The sequence below is a fragment of the Myotis daubentonii genome, chromosome 1 (assembly GCF_963259705.1).
Source record: "Myotis daubentonii chromosome 1, mMyoDau2.1, whole genome shotgun sequence".
Lineage (NCBI taxonomy): Eukaryota > Metazoa > Chordata > Mammalia > Chiroptera > Vespertilionidae > Myotis > Myotis daubentonii.
The window spans coordinates 30,177,102-30,201,736 of NC_081840.1; the positions used below are offsets into that span (position 1 = coordinate 30,177,102).

Sequence of the window (24,635 nt, forward strand, 5' to 3'; positions counted from 1 at the left end):
CCCCCCCACTGGTCTGCTTTTGCTTTCTTAGAAAACATAAATTAGACATTAAGCAAAGGAAAAGTGAATGAAATACTAAATTTTCAAAGTGGATCTTTAGCTTATTCCTCATAAAATATTATACTATCTGTCCAAAGCCACTGAAGCAAAAAAAGAGAGAAACATCAGTGTGTTTTTATATGCTGAGACATCTTAAAAATGCCATTAGCTAGCAACAGTTACTGAGCCAATAAAAATCACAAAACAGTCAATAAATTGGCCGTCAGTTGCATTCTGCATGACGATGAAAATTCCTTCCCAGCAGTGATACAGGGTAGATGGATGCACTCTTGGTACAAAATAAAACTCTAAGCTGGGCTAGTTGTACATAGAGAAAAGCAACATATGGCAGTGAAGCCAGGCAACTCACTCACTAAATTGCATGTTTGAACCTTGAAAGCTACCTACTTTGCTATAACAGAGTATAATAAAAAGAGGTGAAACTGAGTAGGCAAGCTAGAGAGTTACAAGAAAAATCAAGTCACTTATGCCAGACAAGGGTTCTGAGAACAAAGGGCAACCTGATTCGAGAAGTGACTGAACGCAATTTTTCTACTTCATGACACTAACATTTTTTTCATAAAATAAAACTTGCAACATGTTATTTTTGGTTTATGCATGAACTTCTTTGAAACCACCCTCACTCCAATCAACACTGAATAGTCAGCAAACGTCCAACTTACCCAAGAAAAGGAGGTTTGAGTACAGCTAATAAGGAGAGAGATGGATGGAGGTGGCCAGAAAAATGAGTAAGTCATCATCTTGGTCATGTCTTAACCATAAAAATATCAATATGCAAGCTTCCAGACTTCACATTTTAACAACCCTTACAGAGGGCATGGTGTGTGCAGTATAACCAAAGCAAATGGGGCGTGTATATTGCTCTTGTACCTCTTTGCCAAGTTATGGTTTCCGGATCAATATCCAATCTTGCAAATCTGTTTATCTCTTCATCTGTCAGTGTGGTAGGGTCGGTCTTTTCAATGCCTAGTCTCTGAAGAGGCAGTAAAATTAAAACGTAAGACAAACCAAACAAAAGCATAATAAATTAAAAAAATTTTTGATTCCCTGTCTCCAGATAGGGTCTCTTCTCAGAAATAGAAACCGTGTTAAATTCAGAAGGGAAAACTATGATCCTTTTTGCCATGCCCTGATTTACCAGTCACATGTGTAAATATTATTAAAATGCTTGGCCCTGGCTGGTTTGGCTCAGTGGACAGAGCGTCAGCCCTCGGACTGCAGGGTCCCAGGTTCAAGTCCGGTCACGGGCATGTACCTCGACTACAGACAAGATCATGGTCAGGGGCCCTGCGGGAGGCAACCAATTAATGTCTCTCTCTCACATCAATGTTTCTCTGCCCCTGCCCTCTTCCCCTCTCTCTAAAAATCAATGGAAAAATATCCTTGGGTGAGGATTAAAAATAATTAACACGTTTGTCCCAATAACTGAGCACCAGAGGCATTTTCCTAAACCTAGCCCTAAATAAGCAGTGACCAAGAAGTGTTGTGGCTAATTCAACAACCCCAAACAAGGTGCAAAACTTTTCAATCAGACAATTGAGAAGCCCAGTTAAACACTGATGTGAGAGAGAAACATCAATTAGTTGCCTCGGTACATGCCCTGACCCAGCATTGAACCCACAACCTAAGTATGTACCCTGACTGGGAATCGAACCTGCAACCTTTGGTATACAGGATGATGCTCCAACCAACTGAACCACCTGGCCAGGGCAAATCCTAGAGCTTTTTTTTAAAAAAATATATTTTATTGATTTTTTACAGACAAGAAGGGAGAGGGATAGAGAGTTAGAAACATCGATGAGAGAGATCGACCAGCTGCCTCCTGCACGCCCCCCAGTGGGGATGTGCCCGCAACCAAGGTACATGCCCTTAACCGGAATTGAACCTGGGACCCCTGAGTCCGCAGGCCGATGCTCTATCCACTGAGCCAAACTGGTTCGGCATCCTAGAGCTTTTTAAAGGATCATTTAATATAAATGTGGGGACATAAAGCATTAATGCAAGTCAAAATGTTTCAGTGAACAAGTTTTAGCAGTTCAACTTTATAACAATATAAATAAAACTGTTAAATTTTTCTGGACAATGCCAGCATTTGGATTTTTTTTTTAAAAAAAATATATATTTTATTGATTTTTTACAGAGAGGAAGGGAGAGAGATAGAGAGTTAGAAACATCGATGGGAGAGAAACATCGATCAGCCGCCTCCTGTACATCTCCCACTGGGGATGTGCCCGCAACCCAGGTACATGCCCTTGACCGGAATCGAACCTGGGACCCCTCAGTCCGCAGGCCGACGCTCTATCCACTGAGCCAAACCGGTTTCGGCAGCATTTGGATTTTTAAAAAACAAGTAAATTTCTTACTGATGGCAACTACCAGTAAATGGTGTTTATAGCATTTTTTTTTAAATCAAATAGTAGATTCCATCCATTCACTGTACTTTTCTGAGTTGTCCTGTTTCTAGTATCTGTCTTCTGTGCTATTCCTGTAAATTTGCTATTAAAACACAATTAGCCAGTGTGGCTCAGTTGGTTGAGCATCATCCCATGCACCGAAAGATTGCCGGCTTGATTCCTGGTCAGGGCACAAACCTAGATTTGGGACCCAGGTCAGGGTGCGTATGGGAGGCAACCAACTGGTATTTCTCTATCACATATGATGTCTCTGTCTCTCTGTTTCTTTCCTTCCTCTCTCTCAAAACAAAATCAGTTAAAAAACAATTTAGTCCTGTACCTCCCTACAGCTAACAGAAAGTTCCACCAACAAAGGCAAGATTAAAAGTTGCTGGCTCTTTCCATGGTATTTTGCTGCCTCACAGAACACAACTCTTATAAATAGGGTAGTAATTGCCTTACCTGATGCATAGGATTGGGGGTGGAGGGTGGGGGGGTGGATGTAAAAACAAAATAAGGTAAAGAACATTGCACTATGTAAAATACACTTTTCTCCAAGTCTAGGAAAAAACGCATGCATAGTGACAGAACTGTAAAGTAAGTAGAGTAAATGTAAACAATTAATGCTTCTGGATAAAGGGGCGCTCCATGTGTTCTTCTTACAGCATCAAAATATCAAGTTGTAAAAATTAAAAATAAAGTGAGAATATAACTACTGTTGATAACACACACAAGGAATGTAATGTTCATTCCTTTTTATTGTAAGACTAGAGGCCCGGTGCACGGGTGGGGTCCCTCAGCCTGGCTGGCGATCAGGGCCAATCAGCCGACCGGGGGGAGGGACCATGAGAGGTTGGCTGTGGGAGCTCACGGACCACCAGGGGGCAGCTCCTGCATTGAGCGACTGCCCCCTGGTGGTCAGTGTGCATCATAGCTACTGGCTGGTCGTAAAGGTCGCTTAGGCTTTTATATATGTAGATGTGCCAGTTCGTTTATCCACTCATCCACTGAAGGACCTTCGGGTTGTTTTTCAATTTTGGAGATTTTTAAATAGAGCTGCTAAAAACATTCATGGTTTTGTATGAACACAGTTTGTATTTCTCTTGGATAAATACCTAGGAGTGAGATTTCTGGCTATGTGGTTGGTATAGTGTATATTCAATGACTATATATTTTTTATAGAAACTCAAGATAGAGAAATAACCATTCTTGCTTAAAGTCTCAGTACTGGGAAGAGCAGAGATTAAAACTTCAGAAGCCGCTATGCTGCCATGCTGGCCTCCTGACTCCTATCCATGTCACACAGGAGGTGTCAGCCTTTGTAGCTGAGGGCAGGTTGTCAGTGCTTTATTTATTTCAGGATAACCAATTATAACTTACAGGTAAATGGGAAATAACCTCTATTGCCAGTCTTTGTTATGTCGATTACGCTCTTAAGACTATGGTTATGGAGGTAACTTTACCCAAAATAGGTGACTCTAAGGAGATTTCTGCTTCTTATCATTTACTCAGTGTCATACAATATCAAAAATGAAAAAGGAAGAGCTTACCCGTAACCTTCGGATTTGGATATCAGAAAACTTTCTCACTCCATTTACTGATGGTACCAAACGATTAAAGAGAGCCTGAAAGAAAAGGAGGAAAAGGGCTTTTAAATGAACTCCATTGCTTTGCTACCTGTATCACTAGCATCCAAGGGACCAACATTAATTCAGGTTCTTGAACCCTTTCAAAAGTGCCCAAGGGACCTCCGTGCCTACCTTGTCCGTCTGAGTCTGTTCATGGAACATCCGGGCATCGATGGCCGCGGCAACAAGGTTATTAGCTGCAGTGATGGCGTGGATGTCACCAGTGAGGTGCAGATTAAACTGGGAAAGAGCAGAAGCCGCATTAGTCTTCTAACTTTCCAACATCCATTCTATTCCAACCAAATCAATCCCCATGTCAAAGCCAATGGACAGCTGATGGCAGCATAGCTAGTGGACAAAGCCCCAATACAGGCAGATCTTGAACATAAATTACTGTCTTCAGAAGAAACTGTGGTTTCCCCTAAGTGACATGTCCAGGAACCACAAACACCATCCCACCAGGATCAACAGCAACACTGAGTTACTGACGACACGTCATGCCCTTTAAACAGTGAGCAAGGATACAATGGAGCAACCCAACTCTATGCCTATACACTGTTCCTGTTTCTGCAGTTATTACTCTGAATTTACTCCATGTTGGTTCTTCTCAATCTCATGCTTCATTTGATCAATTGCTTATAATTATTAATTCCCCGTGAAAGCCAGACTTTGAAGTCCTTATCATGTCAAAAAAATGAAGCTGCCTCACAACTTTGTAAATTAAGGTGTTTTTCCTTAAGTGTCACTTCTGCTGAGAAATAAGTCATTTGTCCACTAAGACCTCTACAATAAAGCTTAATTTCTAGAAGGAAAAGCCATAATAAAGGGTCTGAGTCAACCAAATCCCAGAACACGTTACCTCTTCCATAGGAATGACCTGAGAGTAGCCACCACCTGCAGCGCCACCTAGAGGACAGGTCAAGGGTGAGGCTCATGTAAGGCATGTTTCTCCACAGAGGAAATCAAATCGATTTCATAACTGCTGCACATATTATTTATTTATTTTCTACAACCATTTGGACGGATTTGATCAGTGTCTTTAATTTTTTCCTACAAGCTGAAACACTCGATCTTTCTTGTGCTGAACAGCCTCTCAACTGAAATCTGAGTCTAACAAAAACACGAACACATACATACCAACGTACTAGTATTATCTTTAGAAACAGGTTCCTTGTGATTCCTAACATCTTAGAAGTCCTAGCCTACAGTTACATAAAGGCAAACCTGTTCAATTTTCCACTCTCATAAACACTACTGTGGCATTTTAAAAAGGGGAATATTTAAAATACACACCAAACACAGAGACTGCAATTCTTCCTAAGTAGGAGACACACATTAGGAAACAGGTTAACTGCTAGATTTTTGCTGGCGTATCTGGAATAATAACCAAAGGCCAGTCAAAAAAATATCCAGGTTTCAAGTTATCAGTGAGATAAATGTCAGCTTGAGATGGATTTTAAATTTTATTTCTTGGTGAGGCAGAGACCATGCAATGAAAATGGGGCAATTTGTGATATGAGGAAAAGGAGAATATTGGGTTCAATAAGTAGAACAAGGAAAAAGGCTCATTCAAATGTAAGGGAGTTAAGACAAGCTCAAAAGCAGAGCTAAGTCAGCGCATTTATGAAACAGATCAAAACAACAGGCAAAGGAGCAAAGATGGCACCCCGAATTAACATTAGGAGAAATCATTAGAACAGGCAAAATATGTGATGCCCTATCACCGAGCCAATAGGATTGTACTTAATTATAATTAATAAAAATAATTTTAATTAAAAGAACATGTCTACAGCACTGCAGCTATCAAAAACTGAAGGTGAAGTACGATGACAGACATCGTGTTTTCTTGCACTCAGATGAAACACTGTTGATGGTGTTGTTTTAGAGTTTGAAATAGACATGGGGCCCACTCTGGTACTTAAGATTAGTGCCTTTGACCCAGTTGCCTCTGAAGTCCCAGTTGCTGCTATTGCAAAATGGAGATAATACTGTCTTACATTAGAAAATAAAATAATACACATACACTGCTTAGCACAAAAGCTGGTATAAAGCACATTGTCAACCAGGGTAGGCTTTTCTTATTCCCACAGGGTGAGACATCTGTAGGGTTTGTCTATGTCTCTAGAGCAGCTGTGGGCAAACTATGGCCCGCGGGCCGGATCCGGCCCGTTTGAAATGAATAAAACTAAAAAAAAAAAAAAAGACCATACCCTTTTATGTAATGACTAGGGGCCCGGTGCACGAAATTCGTGCACTGGGTGTGTGTGTGTGTGTGTGTGTGTGTGTGTGTGTGTGTGGCGGGGGGGAGGAGTGTCCCTCAGCCCAGCCTGCCCCCTCTCACATACTGGGAGCCCTCAGGCGTTGACCCCCATCACCCTCCAATCACAGGATCGGCCCCTTGCCCAGGCCTGACGCCTCTGACAGAGGTGTCAGGCCTGGGCAGGGGACCCTCATTTCCCCCCATCACTGGTTCTGCCCCCAGCCCAGGCCTGATGCCTCTGGCCCAGGCATCAGGCCTGGGCAGGGGACCCCCAGACCCCTCCAATTGCTGGCTCTGCCCCTTGCCCAGGCCTGATGCCTCAGCCAGAGGCGTAGACCCCCATCACCCTCTGATCACCTGATCGGCCCCTTGCCCAAGCCTGACGCCTCCACCAGAGGTGTCAGGCTTGGACAGGGGACCCCCATCTCCCCCTGATCACTGGCTCTGGCCCCCGCCCAGGCCTGAGGCCTCTGGCCCAGGAATCATGCCTGGGCAGGGGACCCCCATCTCCCTCTGATCGCTTGCTCCACCCCCCGCCCAAGCCTGATGCCTCTGACCCAGGCTTCAGGCCTGGGCAAGGGGACCATCATATCTCCCCAATCCCCGGCTCATCCCCCCACCCAGGCCTGATGCCTCAGCCAGAGGAGTTGACCCTCATCACCCTCCGATCACCAATCACCGGATCGGCCCTTGACCAGGCCGGAGGCCTCCGGCAGAGGTGTCAGGCCTGGGCAGGGGACCCCCAGCTCCCCGCGGTTGCAGGCTCCGCCCCTGCCCAGGCCTAACGCCTCTGGCTGAGGCGTCGGGCCCGGGCAGCGGGGACCCGCAGCTGCAGCGCCCTGCGATCTTGGGCTTCACTTTAGGCCCAGGCAAGGGACCCCTAGCTCCTGGGACTGCCAGCTTCGACCGTGCCCAGCTCCCATCGCTGGCTCCACCCCTACTTCCTGCTATCACTGGCCAGGGCGGAAAAGGCGCCTGATTCTCCGATCATGGCTGGGGGGCAGGGCAAAGGCGGCCCCAGGGCCGCCTTTGCCCTGCCCCCCAGCTCTTAGCTCCCCCCTGGATTTCCGATCACTGTCAGTGGCAGGGGGCTTCTTCCTGCTTTCCCTTTCGCCTCCCTGCACTGTGCCTACATATGCAAATTAACTGCCATCTTGTTGGCAGTTAACTGCCAACCTTAGTTGGCAGTTAATCTGCATATAGCCCTGATTAGCCAATGAAAAGGGTATCGTCGTATGCCAATTACCATTTTTCTCTTTTATTAGTGTAGATGTTTACTTCGAATTTATATGAGTTCACACAAACACTCCATCCATGCTTTTGTTCCGGCCCTCCGATCCAGTTTAAGAACCCATTGTGGCCCTCGAGTCAAAAAGTTTGCCCACCCCTGCTCTAGAGAGTCAGCATGGTGACTGATTACCTTTATTGTTACCATGACAATCGACTATTAGTCATACAAAAGCACCTCTGCCTACATAGTACTCATCCTAGGAGTCCCTGTGCGGTGTCACAGAGTGACAGCAGGAGCAGGCGCTGGGGTGATCCGATGAAAGCCTTCACCAAAAGCACCACGACAGGTGGGTGCGAGGAAGACATTCCTAACGTCTAAAAAGCTGAGGGCCCCGTGAGCATTCATGGGTCAAGAGGGCCAGAGAAGACTGAGGGCGAGGCAGGTGTCCTCTGGCCACCCACGGTCTGCTCCCACGGATACCTTTAATTCCAAAGGTGGGGCCCTGAGAAGGCTGCCGTACACACGCGAAGACGTTCTGATGGAGGTGGGCGCCGAGGGCTTGCACCAGCCCAATTGTGGTGGTGCTTTTCCCTTCTCCCAGAGGTGTTGGAGTTATTCTTCGTGATGAAAGCAAAAGAGGAAAGTTACATTTAGGGGAATTAAATTGATGTGAATCACTAAGACAGATCTAACAGATCCTAGAGAATGATTCCTAACCTGAATAATAAGACGAAAGACCCGAAAAAGGTCTTAGGAGTCTTGGTTGTAACTTCCCCCTAATTTTAAATCAAAAACACTGCTGTGCTTTAGCTGTTCTCACTGTAAGGAGAAATACACTTTACCTTGTAGAAAGGCACTACATGATTTAGATTTCTCAACCTAGTCTCAAAAACTAGCTTTTATATGTAACTCAGCCCAGCAATAAAAATGAATGCTCAATAGAGCTAACGAATTAATGAATCTGGGGTTAAGAAAAAGCAATTCCATACGAAGACCAGGTTTTAAGATCCAATTCTTTCACTTACTAGATGAATAACTTGACAAATTTTCTCATCTCTGAAGGTCATAATCTACTCTGAACTCACAGTGTGGCTATAAGGACCAAATTAGATAAAAAAATACCTGTGAAAATGCTAAAACCAAAGTAAAGGAACCTCCACACATACATGCTAAGAGCAAATGCAACCCCTGGTGATAACAATCAGGATTAATACTAAGATTTGATTGGCAAATGAATAGAAGTCGCACCCAGTCACCACCACGTATTTGCCATCGGGCTGCTGCCGCAGGCGGTCCAGCACTGACAGCAGGACTTTGGCCTTGGTTTCACCGTACAATTCCACCTCCTCAGAGAACAGACCAATTTCTTGAGCCAGCTTACTGATGGACTTTGGCTTGCAGGATCGGGATATGTCAATGTCACTTAAAAGAAATATAGGAAAGGTGAGTCCATCTTTATTCATGGAAGGTATTAATCCCAGCCTAGTCATGACCCACCCCAACCACTGATGGTACTTTCAGAAGGGATATAGATACATGTAGCCACGGCTACAAATCAACAACCCACAAAGTTGTAAACCTGTAAAACTTCATTTTTACCTTGGAACAGGTGTTTTGAGGTTAAGCTTGTTATGCTCAATCGGCCACTTTCCTGGCTTAAATTTCTCCAGAAAACGCTTTGCACTCTCTACTGTGCTCTAAAAAAAACAAAATATAAACAGAACCTTTCAACCTCCACCTCAACTCTTAATTCTGCATAACTCAAGTGCAATCAGAATGAACACCTTCATGGTCCATCTATTCACATGCTTCCATTCTGGGCTGCTTGCCTCTCCCCGTATCAGCTGGTGTGGGTTAAAAAGGGCAAGAGAGCCAAATCCTACTTAGCAAAGTCAGTGTTTGCACTTTCTCTTCCTTAAGTTATTCCACAGTAAAGTAGAATTGTGCCTTCCCTACTTTACTCATATGACTGATTCTATTTCTCTCTTCTTCCATTCCCTTTTTTTTTCGTCCACAGATTCATATCCCTCCTTAGCTTCTGAGCAGGTTTTATGACATTTCTACTTGGGGAGAAGAGCAGTAACTTGAATTCTACCAGTTTCCTAGAACTATTATAGAAACCTTGATTCAAACGCACCTGCATTAGCATTGCCACCGTCATGGGCCCGACGCCACCGGGAACAGGAGTGATGAAGCCCGCCCTCTCTTTGGCCTCACTGAACGCCACATCGCCCACAACTTTTCTCCCACTCTGCTTAGTATCATCTGGTCATGGGGGGAAACATCAAAGCAAAGTGTCAGAACGTAATCCTGGTGTTTATTTCTAAATGAAGTGATCAACTATGACCGCTTGTTCCAAAAACTAAGTAAAGTTTAGGGTGTGTAGTCCCATCTGGCTCAAGTGCCCACTTTACCTAAAAGCTATGGGATGACAGGTGTTTGCTATTTCCTAGGGAAAAACTTATTTTACCTGCAAAAATTCACATGCTGCATTAAGTGGTTTTTCAGAACCAAAAGAATCCTTTTGTAGTCTGTCAAGTGACAAATAAAATACCAACTGTTTTTTACTCTTAAAGCCAACTATCCAATTTATAATGAGCTCCTTTTAAAATGTTAATTTGCCAAGGCCTACAAAGGAAAATTTTTTTTGGGTGCACAAACCTCCAACTATGCCACAGCTGCCAGATACCGTTTCTACAGCAACTGTCAGCATTTTGTAAGTTCCATGCATGAGATGGAGGAACAATTCAACATCCAATTCCAAAGATGAGCAGCTACTTAAATGTATGCAAGAGGCAAATAATATAATTACACTTCCCTTAAAAGGATACAAGAATAACTACAATTCTTACCAGCAAAGAATAGCTATTCAAGGGAACAAAGCCCAGTGATGCATCATTGCTCCGCACACAGAAAGCATCCCCACTTGGCTTCAGTGTACTTGGGGAGGGGCTGGCGGACAGGGCCAGGCCCTGCAGCGCTAAGGCTCCCAGGCAGGATCTGGTAGGATCGTAGCCCTTTCACGACCTCTCTTTGATCGGAGCACCACAATGAGAGGATGCTTCAGAGTACAGCAGGTCCTCAAATAATGTCATTTCATTCAACATCAATGAGAAAAGAACTCGCCCCACGAGTGAGTGTGATGCGCCCTGCAATGGGAGGGGTCCTATCCAGGGCTGGTTCCCTCCTTGCACCCTGAGCGGTATGATCCTGAACTGGAAGAAGTGGGCTGGAAAAGAATGATCTTTCTTGTTTTTATTCATCTTTCTTAAATGTATGTATAGCTCACATGTATCTCGATGTTTAATATTAGAAGTGTTTCAGTCTTTATTTAGAAGTTAGGTGGTATTTTTGTGACCAAAAATACGCCATAGAAACTTAACTCTTTTTTTTTTTTTTTATATTTTATTGATTTTTTACAGAGAGGAAGGGAGAGAGACAGAGAGTCAGAAACATCGATGAGAGAGAAACATCGACCAGCCGCCTCCTGCACATCCCCCACCGGGGATGAGCCCGCAACCCAGGTACATGCCCTTGACCGGAATCGAACCTGGGACCCTTCAGTCCGCAGGCCGACGCTCTATCCACTGAGCCAAACCGGTTTTGGCGAAACTTAACTCTTATTTGTATCAATTAGTCTATGGTAAAACTGGTTTCGTGACACATTGCTTCACTTAAAGTCGCAGTTTCCAAGAACCGACAGACCATACTAACTGAGGGCTTATCTGTGTAGCCAAAGGCCAGAAACCAGAGACCTAGGCTATGGGATCAGCTCTTCCCCTAACTGCTAGTCCTCAACCCTGTGGGCTCCTTACTGATCAGAAGTCCAAAGATGCAAGGAAGGATAATGCTACTTATTTCACAAGCTTGCGGAGAATCAAGTGAAAAATGGGCATATTCTTGACATTGAAACCGCATTCTGCAAATTTCTTACCTAACTGTAAGAGTTTCTCTTCCCATCCTAGCCACATAAGAGATTTTCACTATGTACTATAAGGAGCTGATAAATAAAAACTCTTCAGACAGTTTCTAGAAATTACAAAGCAGCAGCTCTCATAACACTAATGTCGTCTCAAAAGGTCAAGCAAATACTGTCAAGGTTGTGTCCTTTGTACAGGTTTCAATAGTCCAACGCTGAAGCTAGCTTCAAACCCCAACACCTCTTTCTATTAATTATTATTAACTATTATCAATGTGAGTCGCTTTCTTCATGTTTCTCAATATGTAAGAGACATGTCATGTACTGCACAACCAAATGCTGTACTGGAAGAGCTCAGTGTTGCTAGTTAATCAAACAGGGTTGACTTGAGTGCCCTCTGATGTCTGTATAGTATTTCGTGGACAGTCTGATGTGGTCGGTGGAAAAAGCGACCACTTCTCAATCTAGGTGAGTGAATGGATTTAGTAACCAACAAACATCTTGGTTAAATACCCCGGGGCCTAGAACGTTTCTTTCATTGGGAATTATAGGGGCAAAATTCAACTGAAGATCCAGCTGAGACTTTACTCCTTCGCATTTAATTTGGGTGCCCCAGTAATAGAGTCCAGTATAGAAGCCACTGTGCTGGGTGAGTTGAGATTGGACTGGGCCAGGGTGGGGAATCTGTTCCCTTTTTATAACCCCTTCAAATAAAACCTACTATTAATCTAGTCCAGTGGTCGGCAAACTCATTAGTCAACAGAGCCAAATATCAACAGTACAACGATTGAAATTTCTTTTGAGAGCCAAAATTTTTAAACTTAAACTATATAGGTAGGTACATTGTTATTAACTTAATTAGGGTACTCCTAAAGCTTAGGAAGAGCCACACGCAAGGGGCCAAAGAGCCGCAGTTTGCCGACCACGGATCTAGTCCTTCTCAAATTCTTTAGTAAGCCAAGCAGGAAGAACACTTTGATGTGTTTCTCTGGCCAATTCTTTCTGCTCTGCACTTGACACTTTTAAAATATTCCTTTTTTTTGGTGGGGGGAGGGAAGCACACACCTTAATTCATTCTTATTTGGCAAGTGACATAATGTTATCCACACAAATGATTTAAATAATCAAAATATGAACCAAGAAGTGACCCAGCTCTGCTTTCAAAATGAAGACCCATTGTCTGCAACTCAGTTATTCTGCCATCTTGTGGGGACATTAAAATCCTGCCTTATTGATATTTATTCACCTATATGATCGGTAAAGATAGTGCATTGATCTTATTCACATTTTACCATCTACATGAGGAATAAATGTGAGCAGAATGGTAAGTTTCATGTTTAAGTCACATTTCATAGTTATATGCAAATTTCTTACCTAACTGCAAGACTTAAGATCCCCACCCAGGTGTTTCTTCATCTCCCTCAAATCTAGTCCCCCCCAAAAAATGCCCAGTGCAGAAATATGACACAGAAGATGCAAGGTTTTGAAGAGAATGAGCGTGAATGTCACATCGCAAATGCTCAAAGTGAGGAGTTGTAGGTAAGTACTTTCTCGATCACCCATTAGATAATTACGCTACAAGAAAATTAGTGCTCATTTATGAGCTACTGTCTTAAAAGCATGGTAGGGAGAGTGGGAGGCAGGTTAAAAACAGCGAAGGCTTGACAGTGACTAATATTCCTGGCAGCTTAGTGTCTGTATTTCAAAGCTGAGATGGCAAGGGAGAAAAATGATCATCCTTGCTGTAACTCTCTTCAATAATTCGATAGATACAATAGGGTGCAAGCGGCTAGAAGGCGTATGCTGGACAGGGCACCGCAGAGACCACTGCCCTGGAGAAGCTGACTGACTCGTGGAGGAGCCCACAGGGCACCAAGTATGAGACACATATGATAAAAGAAGCACAAGTTTTATGAGGAGGAAGGGAATGAGGGAGGGAGGAAGGGAGGGAGGAAGAGAGAGGACTGTCAAAAGAGGACACTATCCCTTGTTGAAGGGAAACCAGGCAAGGTTTGGGAGGAAGAAGGGGCATTTCAGACAGAAACGAGGTGGGGAGGAAGTTGGTTGAAAGTGAAGGTCACAGCTGAGCTTAGGCAGTTTTGTGTAGCCCAAGGCCTGTGCAGAGAAACAGTCTCTCGATTAAAGATTGTTCCTTCTTGAATCTATGAGGTATGTACACAGGTACACACTGTACTGTACTTTCAAATGTTATGTTTGAAAACGCCATGAAGAAAGAACAGCCTGCTCCACTGAAGATGCAGGAGTAGATGCCGCAAAGGACAAACAAGGCATGTGCGGACGGGCATGCGATCCGTTTACAACAACTTAAGGCAGGTTTTCACGAAGTGCATGTGAGAAGAGGCCGCAGAGGTGGCTGCCCCTAGGACGGGGTTAAGGAGTCTGACGCGTCACATGGACGAGGAGGCCCATGGGCCCATGTCAAGGTGAATATGGCAAGAGCACACAGATGGATCGGAATGGGCATCAGGCTGGTAAGAAATTCACAGCAGTCCGTCCAGTTGAGAGGGTTACACTCAACGGTGAGACTGAGGACAGAGAAGGGAGGAGAAAATCTAATATTTAAAAATAAATCCAATAAGGGGAATAATTGGGAGGGAGAAGAAAAGGTCGAGACCTGTGGGAAGGAAGAATGGTGACAACATAAACAGAAACAGGAGAGAGGCATGAATTAGGGAGAAGGATGCCAAGGACAGCTATGGACGTGGTGTAAGGCTTTACCCTCTCAGCCTAGAAAAAGGAGGTCAAACCCCTTCTTTTTCTTGTAAAACCTCCCTCTTGCCCCCTGTGCAGTCTTCTCCCTGGACAAAGTCATCTCGGGAGCTGCATAGCAGCGGCTAAAACCACGGGTTCTGCTGTCAAGCTGGCCTGCCTGCCTGCCAGGGGCGACGTCCCATCTACTGACTGCAAGCACCCGTGGGCAGGCCCATCACACTGAACCTCAGCACTTCAGCCTAAAACAGGATCAGGGATTCCCACTGAGGCTTCACCTGATGACCTAGACATCTTCCTCAGCCCAGCCCTCCACCAGACTCGCCTTCCTCTCCCAGCAGCACTCACCTGGGACGTAGTTGATTCCACAGTCGATGACTACTGCCCCGGGTTTGATCCACTCCCCTTTCACCATTTCAGGCTGACCAACGGCAACCACCAGGATGTCACCTTTATTTACCTAAGGAGAGAGGATCCTGACTTCAGAAATTAAAAGCGAAACATAAAAAAATCTAGACGTGGAAAGGACATTCCTTCCATCCCTGCAGGAGATTTTCACCGTCATCAGCTATTTTCTGCAGGCCACTCACTGACAGCTCTCCGGATGCTCTGCTCATTCCTGTACGTCAAAAGCCCCCCTTTTATTTTACCAAATGGGGAACTTGATAAGAACCCAAAGGAGCCAAAGGCCTAGGATGATGTCCTGAATGAAAAATATCCAAAGGCTGCTCCCTGTGGAATGTGGGAACTTCCACCTCCCGCAGAAGGCTGCTGGGCGACAATTGTAAGAGAAGGTGCTGGGCCTCTCTCCTGCTCTCTCCACATTGAAGAGACTGCACTGTCAACAGGATGTGTACATGTGAGAATTCCCGGGCTCAGGAATCTGAAGCAGGGGGCAAGAACAAGCTGCGACGGGTGTCATGGGACCTCTGTCACACATTTCCCCCCGAAGCACCTTTATCTCTGAGGCCACCATTCTTATCAGTTTGGGATCTGGCTGCCAGGAGTCAATCCTAGTTCTTACTCTGCCGATCCCTATCTGGTACAGAAAGAATATAGTCAGAACAAAATCCGCATAACCTTGGGCAAGTGCTCCATGTGAATTCGTTTTTTCATCTTACAAAATGAGACAAGAATCATAGAACAGTTATAGAAGAATCATAGAATTGTTAGGATAAATGAGATAATGAGGTAAAGTACACGATAGTTTCTGGCACTTAAATGTTAGTTGTTCCCATTAAGTGAGAACACGCCACCACACATATGCACATGCACACAAATATACACACACACACATCATCATCATCATCATCATCATCTTCCACTCCACGCTGGACCCCCTACCTCCTTGTCTAGATTGGCAGTCTTGGAGTGGCAGGTGGTCACTGTGGCGTGGTTCCACAGAAGCAAGTCATGCATGGGGGCACCGACTATTTTACTGCGCCCGATCACCACAGCGTGCCTCCCGGCAATCTGCACCCCTGCAAGAAAAGCCAGCGTGCATCAGAGAACTGGGGGTAACCGCCCTCCTTCGCATGTCACCTATGTGGGAAAATTCAGAACAAGTGCATGGAAACAGATTCAGAGCACCAATAAGAAATCTTCCAACAACTCTAGGGTTTTAGCTACAAATTGGTCCTGTACATGTGTCTGTCTGTCTTTCTTTCTTTTTTTTTTTTTTTTTTGCGATTGTCTGAAATTTCTATAACCTTGCTCCGGATGCAGCAGGGCAAGGCCTCAAACCGTTCCAAAATGTTCTAGCAAGCACTATAGGAATGCACAGGGTCACCCCAGACCCAAGCACGCTGGAGGCTTGCAGCACATGTGTCTTTCTTGCTGTGGGTTTTTTGAGAGCTGCTTAAGCCAAGATACATTCATTCAGTCACCGGAAAGTGGGAAGAAAACCTACACTAAAGAAAAAAAAGAAACCGTGACATACAGCTAATAAACAGCCATATGGAAGAAGACATCAGATTCAACTCCATGGAAAAAATAGTGATGACAAATAGGAGGCATGCAATGGGGTGGAGGGAAGTGCGGGAAATTAGATTAATACATGTTGGTGATTCTTTCCACCTGGGTAGGCGTATTTATGCAGTTCCTCATCTAACTTTCTTTTGGCTTAGGGCCTGATCCATAGGGTTATTTGCTGGAAAGTGAAAAAGGGGAATTTAACTGTGGTAGAAAGCTTTCTTTTTGCCTACTCAGCATCCCTCCTTCTGGCACTACACCCATGTCCTTTTCTCGACTGACATACTCTACTTAATAGAAATGGTCTGGGCGAGCACCCAACAGTGGCTATGTGACCGTATTTCATCCCCTGGCCAATGAGATCCAATCCCATGACTGTTAGGCACAAGGATGGAACAAGGCTAGAGCTGCTGGGGCCGCCAAACGGAGTCTGAGAATGAGCTAGGAAAAGAGCAGAAATAAAGTACCAAAGACTCCACCTGAGCCCCCCTACCTAAGCTGTGGCTGAAGTGCTTAAGGCAGTTGGTGCTTAAATTGTGCTTCTTGCAAAACATTAATTTTATCCAAAAAAGATAAGCTTCTATATAATGCTAACACCACAAACATCTAGAAGTAAAGCCCTCAAAGTCTGAAGTGTTTAAACTAATGGCAGCTTCACGAGCCGTTAGACTAGAGGAAGTAGAAGCCTGTAGCTGCTGTGGCTCATGGGATTGGTTTTTATCAAGTTGCAACAATCTGCTAAATAGGCAGCAGAATATAAACTTAGTGGTGGGAATGAACAGCGATAGCTGTCACAAGGCTTATCGTTTGACCTCTTCTCACTAACCACAGAACATTTTCTTTTACATAGGCCAACATTTTCCACTTCAAACTTCTGATCCACTTCCTCTACACAGGACACACTTCCTTGTAAAAAATAAGCTCTGCTAAAGGATTTGTGATGAAATCAAAACACCAAGATGCTCCTTAGGTGATGAGGTAATATAGCCAATTGTTCAGAGATGGTTTCCAGACATTGGTCTAGGTGCCCACTGGGGAGGTGGGGACTTTTCACATTGTACCCTACATACTATTTAATTCTTACCACCATAGAGCCCCCCCGCCACCCCCCCCCCCCCACACACACAAATTGCTTTGAACTTGGCTCTGCTGCCTCTTGGACAAATTACTCAATCTTTCTGAGCCTGTTTTCTCAACTTTTGAACAATGAGAGTACCCATTTCACAGGCTTGTTGAGAATACTGAGGATTTAGGTAAAGCCCCCTAGAAGATCAGTCCTCGTGCCAATCAAGTCCATTTATGCCCACAATGAACCTCCTCTGTACCTGCACATGTCAAGGCCAGGCTCTAAGAAACAGTGCTTTGCTTTTGGTTTTTACCTGTCCCTTTGATGAGTTCCAAGCATCCTTTAGGTGTACAAGGGATGAAACAGTCATTTAGGTCACCTCTAGCAAGTTTTCCAGCACTGATGTTAGTCAATCTAAAACAGTGAAAGCAATGAAGGGGGAAATAAAGGTAATTTAGGTGTTTTTACTCTTTAGAAGCAAATATATTATTTATATTTGGAACCATGCAATGTGATGTAGAAAGTTAAGCCACACTCACCCATCTACATCCTTTTCAGGTGCAATAGCATTGACCACTGCTTCAGTGTTAATGGGATTCTCTGAATCTAAAGGTAGCTGCACGATGAACCCATGTATGGTGTGGTCTTCATTCAAAGACGTAATGTACTTTAATACCTAAAAACAATACCACATACAATCTGTGTGTCACACAGAAATCAAAGGGTAGAGAAACACTTTCCAAGTCAAAAGGAAGGTTGTCCCATTGCCCCCTAAGAGTTTAATTGTAATCATCTCAAAATGTACCTCCCCTTGGCCTGGCTGGTTTGGCTCAGTGGATAGAGCGTCGGCCTGCGGACTGAAGGGTCCCGGGTTTGATTCGGGTCAGGGGCATGGACCTTGGTTGCGGGCACAATCCCAGTAGGGGGTGTGCAGGAGGCAGCTGATCGATGTTTCTCTCTCATCGATGTTTCTAACTTTCTATCCCTTCCTCTCTGTAAAAAATCAATAAAATGTATTTTTTTAAAAAAATTACCTCCTCTTGAATCCTGAGAGAATTCTACTTTACCACAGAGACCCTGTGATCCCACTTCTAGGAATATATCCCAAGAAACCAGAAACACCAATCAGAAAGGATATATGCACCCCTATGTTCATAGCAGCACAATTCACCATAGCTAAGATCTGGAAACAGCCTAAGTGCCCATCAGTAGATGAATGGATTAGAAAACTGTGGTACATCTACACGATGGAATACTATGCTGCTCTAAAAAGGAAGGAACTCTTACCATTTGCAACGTCATGGATGGAACTGGAGAGCATTATGTTAAGTGAAATAAGCCAGTCAATAAAGGAAAAATACCACATGATCTCACTCATTCATGGACAATAGAGACCATTATAAACTTTTGAACAATAATAGATACAGAGGCAGAGCTGCCTCAAACAGATTGTCAAACTGCAGCGGGAAGGCCGGGGAGGGTTGGGGGGCAGGAGGTAGGGGGGTAAGAGATCAACTAAAGGACTTGTATGCATGCATATAAGCATAACCAATGGACATAAGTCACTGGGGGACAGGGGAGGCTAGGGGACTGTCTAGGGCGGGGGGATAAAATGGATACATATGTAATACCTTTTGTAATACTTTAAGCAATAAAATAAATAAATAAATAAATAAATAAAATAAAATAAAAAATTACCTCCTCTTGAATCCTGAGAGAATTCTACTTTGCCACAGAACATAGTCACCAGGGGTCTGGTAAGAAACCCATCAAAGAACTAAGAACTTCAACAATAATACCCAGTCACCGTGGTCTAAATCAAGATTTCTGTGATAACAGAAATGTTCTCTATTACACAGCTTACAATACAATAGTAGTTACTGAATACTTGAAATGTGGCTAATACAACTGAAGAACTGAATTTTTAAATTTTCTTTCATTTTAATTAAATGGCCACAGGGGGCTAGTGGCTACCCTATTGGACACTGCAGATACAGAACATTTCCATGGCTTCAGAAAGTTCTTCCCTCCTGCCCCTTCAGTTAACCCACTATCTACAAGCAACAACAGTTCTGATTTTAATCACAGACTTATTTATCCTGTCTATTCTTTTTAAAAAATGCTTTTATTGATTTCAGAGAGGAAGGGAGAGGGAGAGAGAAATAGAAACATCAATGATGAGAATCATTGATCGGTTGCCTCCTGCATGCCCCCTACTGGGGATCAAGCCCGGAACCCAGGCATGTGCCCTTACCAGGGAATTAAACGGTGACCTCCTGGTTCATAGGTTGATGCTCAACCACTGAGCTACACCGGCTGGGCTGTTCTGCTTATTCTGGAGCATCATATAAATGAAATGCACATTTGGTTTTTAAGGTGCATATAACTATAGGCAAGGGGTCATTTTTTAATCAACACTGCAGGTGATTTGGAAACAAATGCTGCTGCAATCACACTCTGAGTACCAAACATTCATACCCTAGCTTTGCACCATTTACTCCGTAGGTATTTTCAAAGATTTTCTGGAGGCAGAGTCTGTGGAGAAAGAATTACCTGGAGGTCTTCTGTATGCCGAATGTATCAATCCCTAAAGTTCTATTAAACCCAAACCAGAGAGGAAAGCCTTCAGCTGCCCCCTTCACACTCAGTTCCTAAAAGCTCACCTCAGCTTCTGTGGCCGTTCTTGGTAACTTAATGTGAGTGGCTTTGATCCCAATCTGCAAAAATGAACATTTAAAACAGGTGTTCAGCAAGAGAACTTGAGACATACAGATATGACTAAAACAAACCATGCGGTGTTTTAATCATTTCACCCTATGTTCTGAAAAATCAGCCTCTCATTTTGACCCACTCATCATTTACTTAATTGTCATCACTGCACTTCAGCAATTTCATGTCCACTATTCCTGCTCGTTGGGAAGTAGGCAGATCACTGATTAGAAAATATTCAAGGGTAAACCAGAGGCTGCAGCTCTAAGTCACCCATTTCTGACTTGCAACATAAATGAAAGTCTGCTGTGGGCGAGAAAAGGTTTTATGGGGAGGGGCACAAAGGGCAAGGGTAGCAGGCAGGACCTGGGTGAGGTGGGGGTGACAACACTGCTGTTCTCGCCTTACCTCTTCTGCAGCCTTCAGCTTCACATTTATATAAAGATTGGAATCATCTCTGTTGCCAACCTAGAATAATAAATACATGCAAATCAGACGATCAGGAAAGTCAAGGTGTACAGAAAAGCTTCTCTGACTCTTGTTGCAGAGAACTCTAACAGGAGAATCAGGAGAAGGTCGGAGCAGGGTGGAGATGTGGACACAGGTAGGATTAGGGATTCCCTCCCCAAACAAGGCCAAAAGAAAAGAAACAGCAGGGGACGTCTGTATCTGCCCTGAAAATTAGGCCAGGGTGCTGCAGGCCTGCCTAAATCGTAGAATTTCTGCCGACATTGAGAGAGACAGGGCTGGGGGACTGCCATCAGGAAGAGAAACAATACAGCTGAGACAGGAACCCCCAGAGGGCACACTCTGTTTCCTCTCCCTCACTCCCAAGGGCAGTGGAGAGCTCTCATGCCCGCACAAAAGAAAACCAGCTAGGGTGGACTATTCCTACCTTACACAGAGCAGGCACCTGTGCGAGACAAAGGGCAGTCTGCTGGCCCCAAGACAAAGAAGCAGCCAAATCCTTTGAACCACTGTGCTAGGTCTCACCATGTTCCTTCTACGAGTATTTACTTCATCACGATCGTATTTATAGGTTTTCCCTGTAACCGTTTATCTGTAAAATTTTATTTTACAAATATTTTTCCATGTTCCAGTGGTTGACAATTATCCTTTTCAAGGTTGAAATAGACGCTCTGGGTGAAATGCTATAAATTTGGCTTCTGCCAAAATTGCAGAGGGAAAAATGGTAGGTCCATCAATATTGACGCAAGACTCCTTTTAACAGGACAACCGCGGAGAAAGAAGCTGGCCTTAGTGACAGAGTATTTCCAGTCCCTGTCATGTTGATGCTACAATGGGAAGTTCCCCCAACCCAAGGCCCACGATCATTGTCTCACTCTTAGCTTCTGTTGTTCTTTACACAGATCTGTTTTGCCAATGCCAATTTGAATTTCATCTCTTGAAAGATAAGTCTGTTGAGGGAAATGTAATTTTTTTAATGGCTTATTTGAATCTAACCTGCTTCCTGTGGGGGTTTCCTTAGAATTTTAGTGCCTCACATATTTTTTTCTTTGGCCATTTTCTATATACATTCTTTGCCCCTAGCATCCAACCTTCATTGACTGAGTTACCAGATTTAATGCACTGACTTTTAGATCAAAGTAGGAAAGAAGATGTCCTAAATACAGAGTATTTTTTTACATTTTCATTAATATTTATAACTACAATTCATTATTTAGACTTAACTCTGAGTTTAAATGGTTTTATCGCCCACTGCCCGTCCTTTTAAAATTATAATTTCTCTACTGCAGTTTACTTTCACTCATCTCTCAGGTAGCTGACACGCAACTGTAAGTCACTTTTCCATGAAAGGTATGTAGGCATTTTTCTGAGTCTCTCTGTATCTGAAAATATCGTTTTGCTATTTTTGCACTTGAAGGATCCACTTGGCTGAATTTGCTGTCACATCATTTTCCTTCAGAGACGTAGTAATATTTTTTGCTGTTGTCGTTCCATTATAGGAACTGTTTTCTGTCTAAATGTTTCAGAAAGAATTTTTCTAAACCTCCATTTTATTTTTTTAAATATACTTTTATTGATTTCAGAGAGGAAGGGAGAGGGAGAGAGAGAAACAGCAATGATGAGAATCATTGATCGGCTGCCTCCTGCACAGCCCCTACTGGGGATCAAGCCTGCAACCCAGGCGTATGGCCTTGACCAGAATCGAACCCATGACCCTTCAGTCCACAGGCTGACGCTCTACCCACTGAGCCAAGCTGGCTAGGGCAAAACTGCCACTCATTTTAAAAAGAAAGCTTAACAGTTACAGTTATGAGCGTATGTCAAAGTTTTGTTATAATCCTAATGCAGTGATGGCGAACCTTTTGAGCTTGGCTTGTCAGCATTTTGAAAAACCCTAACTTAACTCTGGTGCCGTGTCACATATAGAAATTTTTTGATATTTGCAACCATAGTAAAACAAAGATTTATATTTTTGATATTTATTTTACATATTGAAATGCCATTTAACAAAGAAAAATCAACCAAAAAAATGAGTTCGCGTGTCACCTCTGACATGCGTGTCATAGGTTTGCCATCACTGTCCTAATGCAAAGCAAAAGACCTCTTAGGAGCCAATTCAAAGACTCACTCTCAGGACAGGAAAATGGTTATACAATCATCCTAGACTCGATGCAAAAAGAAGATTTATGAAGAACAGTAGATTCGTGACTGTCAATCAAGTGGGTGGGTGGAAGACTGGTTCCCCAGAACAAATCTTAAATCCATTAGAGTTTATCAAGAAAATCACTTAAGCATTTTATCAGAATGCTAATTTCTTTTCAGAAGGAGGTGAATTACATTATTAAGAAAGTCCTTGCCCAGAACGAGTTAGGAACATTTTTTTAAACAACAGGAGTCTCCAAACTGTTTCTGGAAGAAGCCAGATGGTATATATTTAGGGTTTTTCAGGCCATGTATTGTCACACATTTTGCTTCTTTTTTTTAACACTTTACAACCTGAACAGCATTTGGACTTGGGCCCCTGTTTTATAACATAAAATAACTTGGGTATTGGTCTACTCACTAATCTTCCTTTCTGCTTCAGGAGATATTCAGGTCAGGTGAATTAATTAATTTTATTGTTTCATTAATTTTATTGTTTTGTCCATGTCCTTTGTGAGGACTGAATGAGTTGCACTCTGAATAGTCCTGGTAGGAAGCAAGTGTTAGTTCTTACATTATTAATGACTAGAGGCCCGATGCACTAAATTCGTGCAAGGGGCTGGCCCTCGCAGCCATGGATGTTTACCTCAGCCCTCACAGCCCCAGCTTTGTCCGGAAGGTTGTCCAGAAGGACATCCGGAAGGTTGTTTGGCTGTCTGGTCTAATTAGCATATTACGCTTTTCTTACTATAAAGTATTTTATATGCTACGGGGATGGAACACAACCTCATTTGTATCTCTGAGAATGAAAAGTCAAGTCATAATTTCTTTTAAATATTCAGTTATTTGGGAAGTTAACAGTCTATTATGTTTTTTAAAAATTCCAACTTTTAGGTACATATACCCTAGCCAGATCATGAATATCCTTGACTGCAATGCTAAGAAATTAGGAAAAAAAGGGGAAAAGCAAATGGTTTTTGGAGATAGATCTGGGTTCACATCCCAGACTCAGTCCCTTGCAGACCGTGGCTGCGGAAAAGCTTCCCAAGATCCCTGCGCATCAGTTTCTGTGATGATAAGGAGGCAGTGCCCAACCTGCAGGGCTAGTACCAATATACACAAACCACTGGATGTCAGCAGGCACTATGAAGCAGTACTGTTTTTCCTTCCGGAGGGATGGGAGTGGGTGTGGATGGGTGGGTGGTGATCAGATTTGCATTTTGACAAGGGCAGCAAAGGACTGGAAGCATCCAGATCAGAAACTTAAAACCTGTAAGCGCCAGACTGCAGTGGCCCCAGGGGGTGGAGCAGCACAAATCAAAACAAGGAACAGATTCCAAGAGCTTAGAAGAGGCAGGCTCAATAGCACCATAATCCCCAAGGGGATGTGTGGAGTGAGGGAGATCCTAGAAGTGATCTCAGGTTTCTGGTTTGCAGGTGTGCGAAGATGGTGGTGCCAGGTCACCAGGATGGAAAAAAAATGAGAGGTCGAGGCAGCAGAGATGTGATTATGTGAAAATAAACAGAAAGCTCATTGAAAGTGGAGTTGGGAGGCTGGAAGAGAGAACTCACACACATCACTCAAAGCACAGGACTGACCCCAGCAGGAAGAGATGGACCATGCACCTCTCACAGGAAGTGGTATAACTTGACTACCTCAGCAGAAAGAAAGGTTTCCACCTTAACAGCCCAGCCAATGGGAGGCTGCCACAGCTCAGCCAATGAACAGTCACCAGACCCTGACCTTCCAGTTTCCTCCAGTGGATTCGTCCTTTACAGCAGCCCCTCCCAAGTCCCCAAAAGAGCTTCTGCTCTCCTTTGTTTCTCTGGACTTGCACGTGGTGCACTTTAGACTGCATGTCCTGAATTACAACTGTTTGTTGTTCCTGAATAAACCCATTTTGCTAGAGAAATATTAGCTATTTGTTTAAGGCCAACAATTACACCATAGTATGTGTAAGCCTTGCATCATGGAAAGATGCTAACTCTGGTGCTGAAGTGCAAGATTAAAATAGTCTACCACTGTTTTATTGGTGAGGACAGAGAAGACAAAGCTGT

At 43.7% G+C, this 24,635-nt stretch overlaps 1 protein-coding gene and 1 non-coding gene across 5 annotated transcripts in view; both read right to left on the minus strand.

Moving 5' to 3' along the window:
* MTHFD1 (methylenetetrahydrofolate dehydrogenase, cyclohydrolase and formyltetrahydrofolate synthetase 1) overlaps nucleotides 1-24,635 on the minus strand; it is a 60,782-nt gene that overhangs the window by 20,558 nt on the left and 15,589 nt on the right. For all 4 annotated transcript variants that reach the window (XM_059693714.1, XM_059693731.1, XM_059693723.1 and 1 more), the window contains 14 exons: nucleotides 20,376-20,435; nucleotides 19,922-19,975; nucleotides 17,798-17,934; nucleotides 17,572-17,672; nucleotides 15,566-15,702; nucleotides 14,570-14,681; nucleotides 9,710-9,837; nucleotides 9,172-9,269; nucleotides 8,821-8,994; nucleotides 8,053-8,189; nucleotides 4,941-4,987; nucleotides 4,214-4,321; nucleotides 4,004-4,078; nucleotides 931-1,033 (listed from right to left, as the gene is read on the minus strand). In XM_059693714.1, the coding sequence (XP_059549697.1) occupies nucleotides 931-1,033; nucleotides 4,004-4,078; nucleotides 4,214-4,321; nucleotides 4,941-4,987; nucleotides 8,053-8,189; nucleotides 8,821-8,994; nucleotides 9,172-9,269; nucleotides 9,710-9,837; nucleotides 14,570-14,681; nucleotides 15,566-15,640 (1,057 nt within the window). In that variant the 5' untranslated portion in view covers nucleotides 15,641-15,702; nucleotides 17,572-17,672; nucleotides 17,798-17,934; nucleotides 19,922-19,975; nucleotides 20,376-20,435. The remainder of the gene's footprint in view (nucleotides 1-930; nucleotides 1,034-4,003; nucleotides 4,079-4,213; nucleotides 4,322-4,940; nucleotides 4,988-8,052; nucleotides 8,190-8,820; nucleotides 8,995-9,171; nucleotides 9,270-9,709; nucleotides 9,838-14,569; nucleotides 14,682-15,565; nucleotides 15,703-17,571; nucleotides 17,673-17,797; nucleotides 17,935-19,921; nucleotides 19,976-20,375; nucleotides 20,436-24,635) is intronic.
* Nucleotides 15,909-16,040, minus strand: LOC132224851 (small nucleolar RNA SNORA9). Its single transcript, XR_009450744.1, has one exon. It is a non-coding gene; the product is annotated as a small nucleolar RNA SNORA9 (small nucleolar RNA).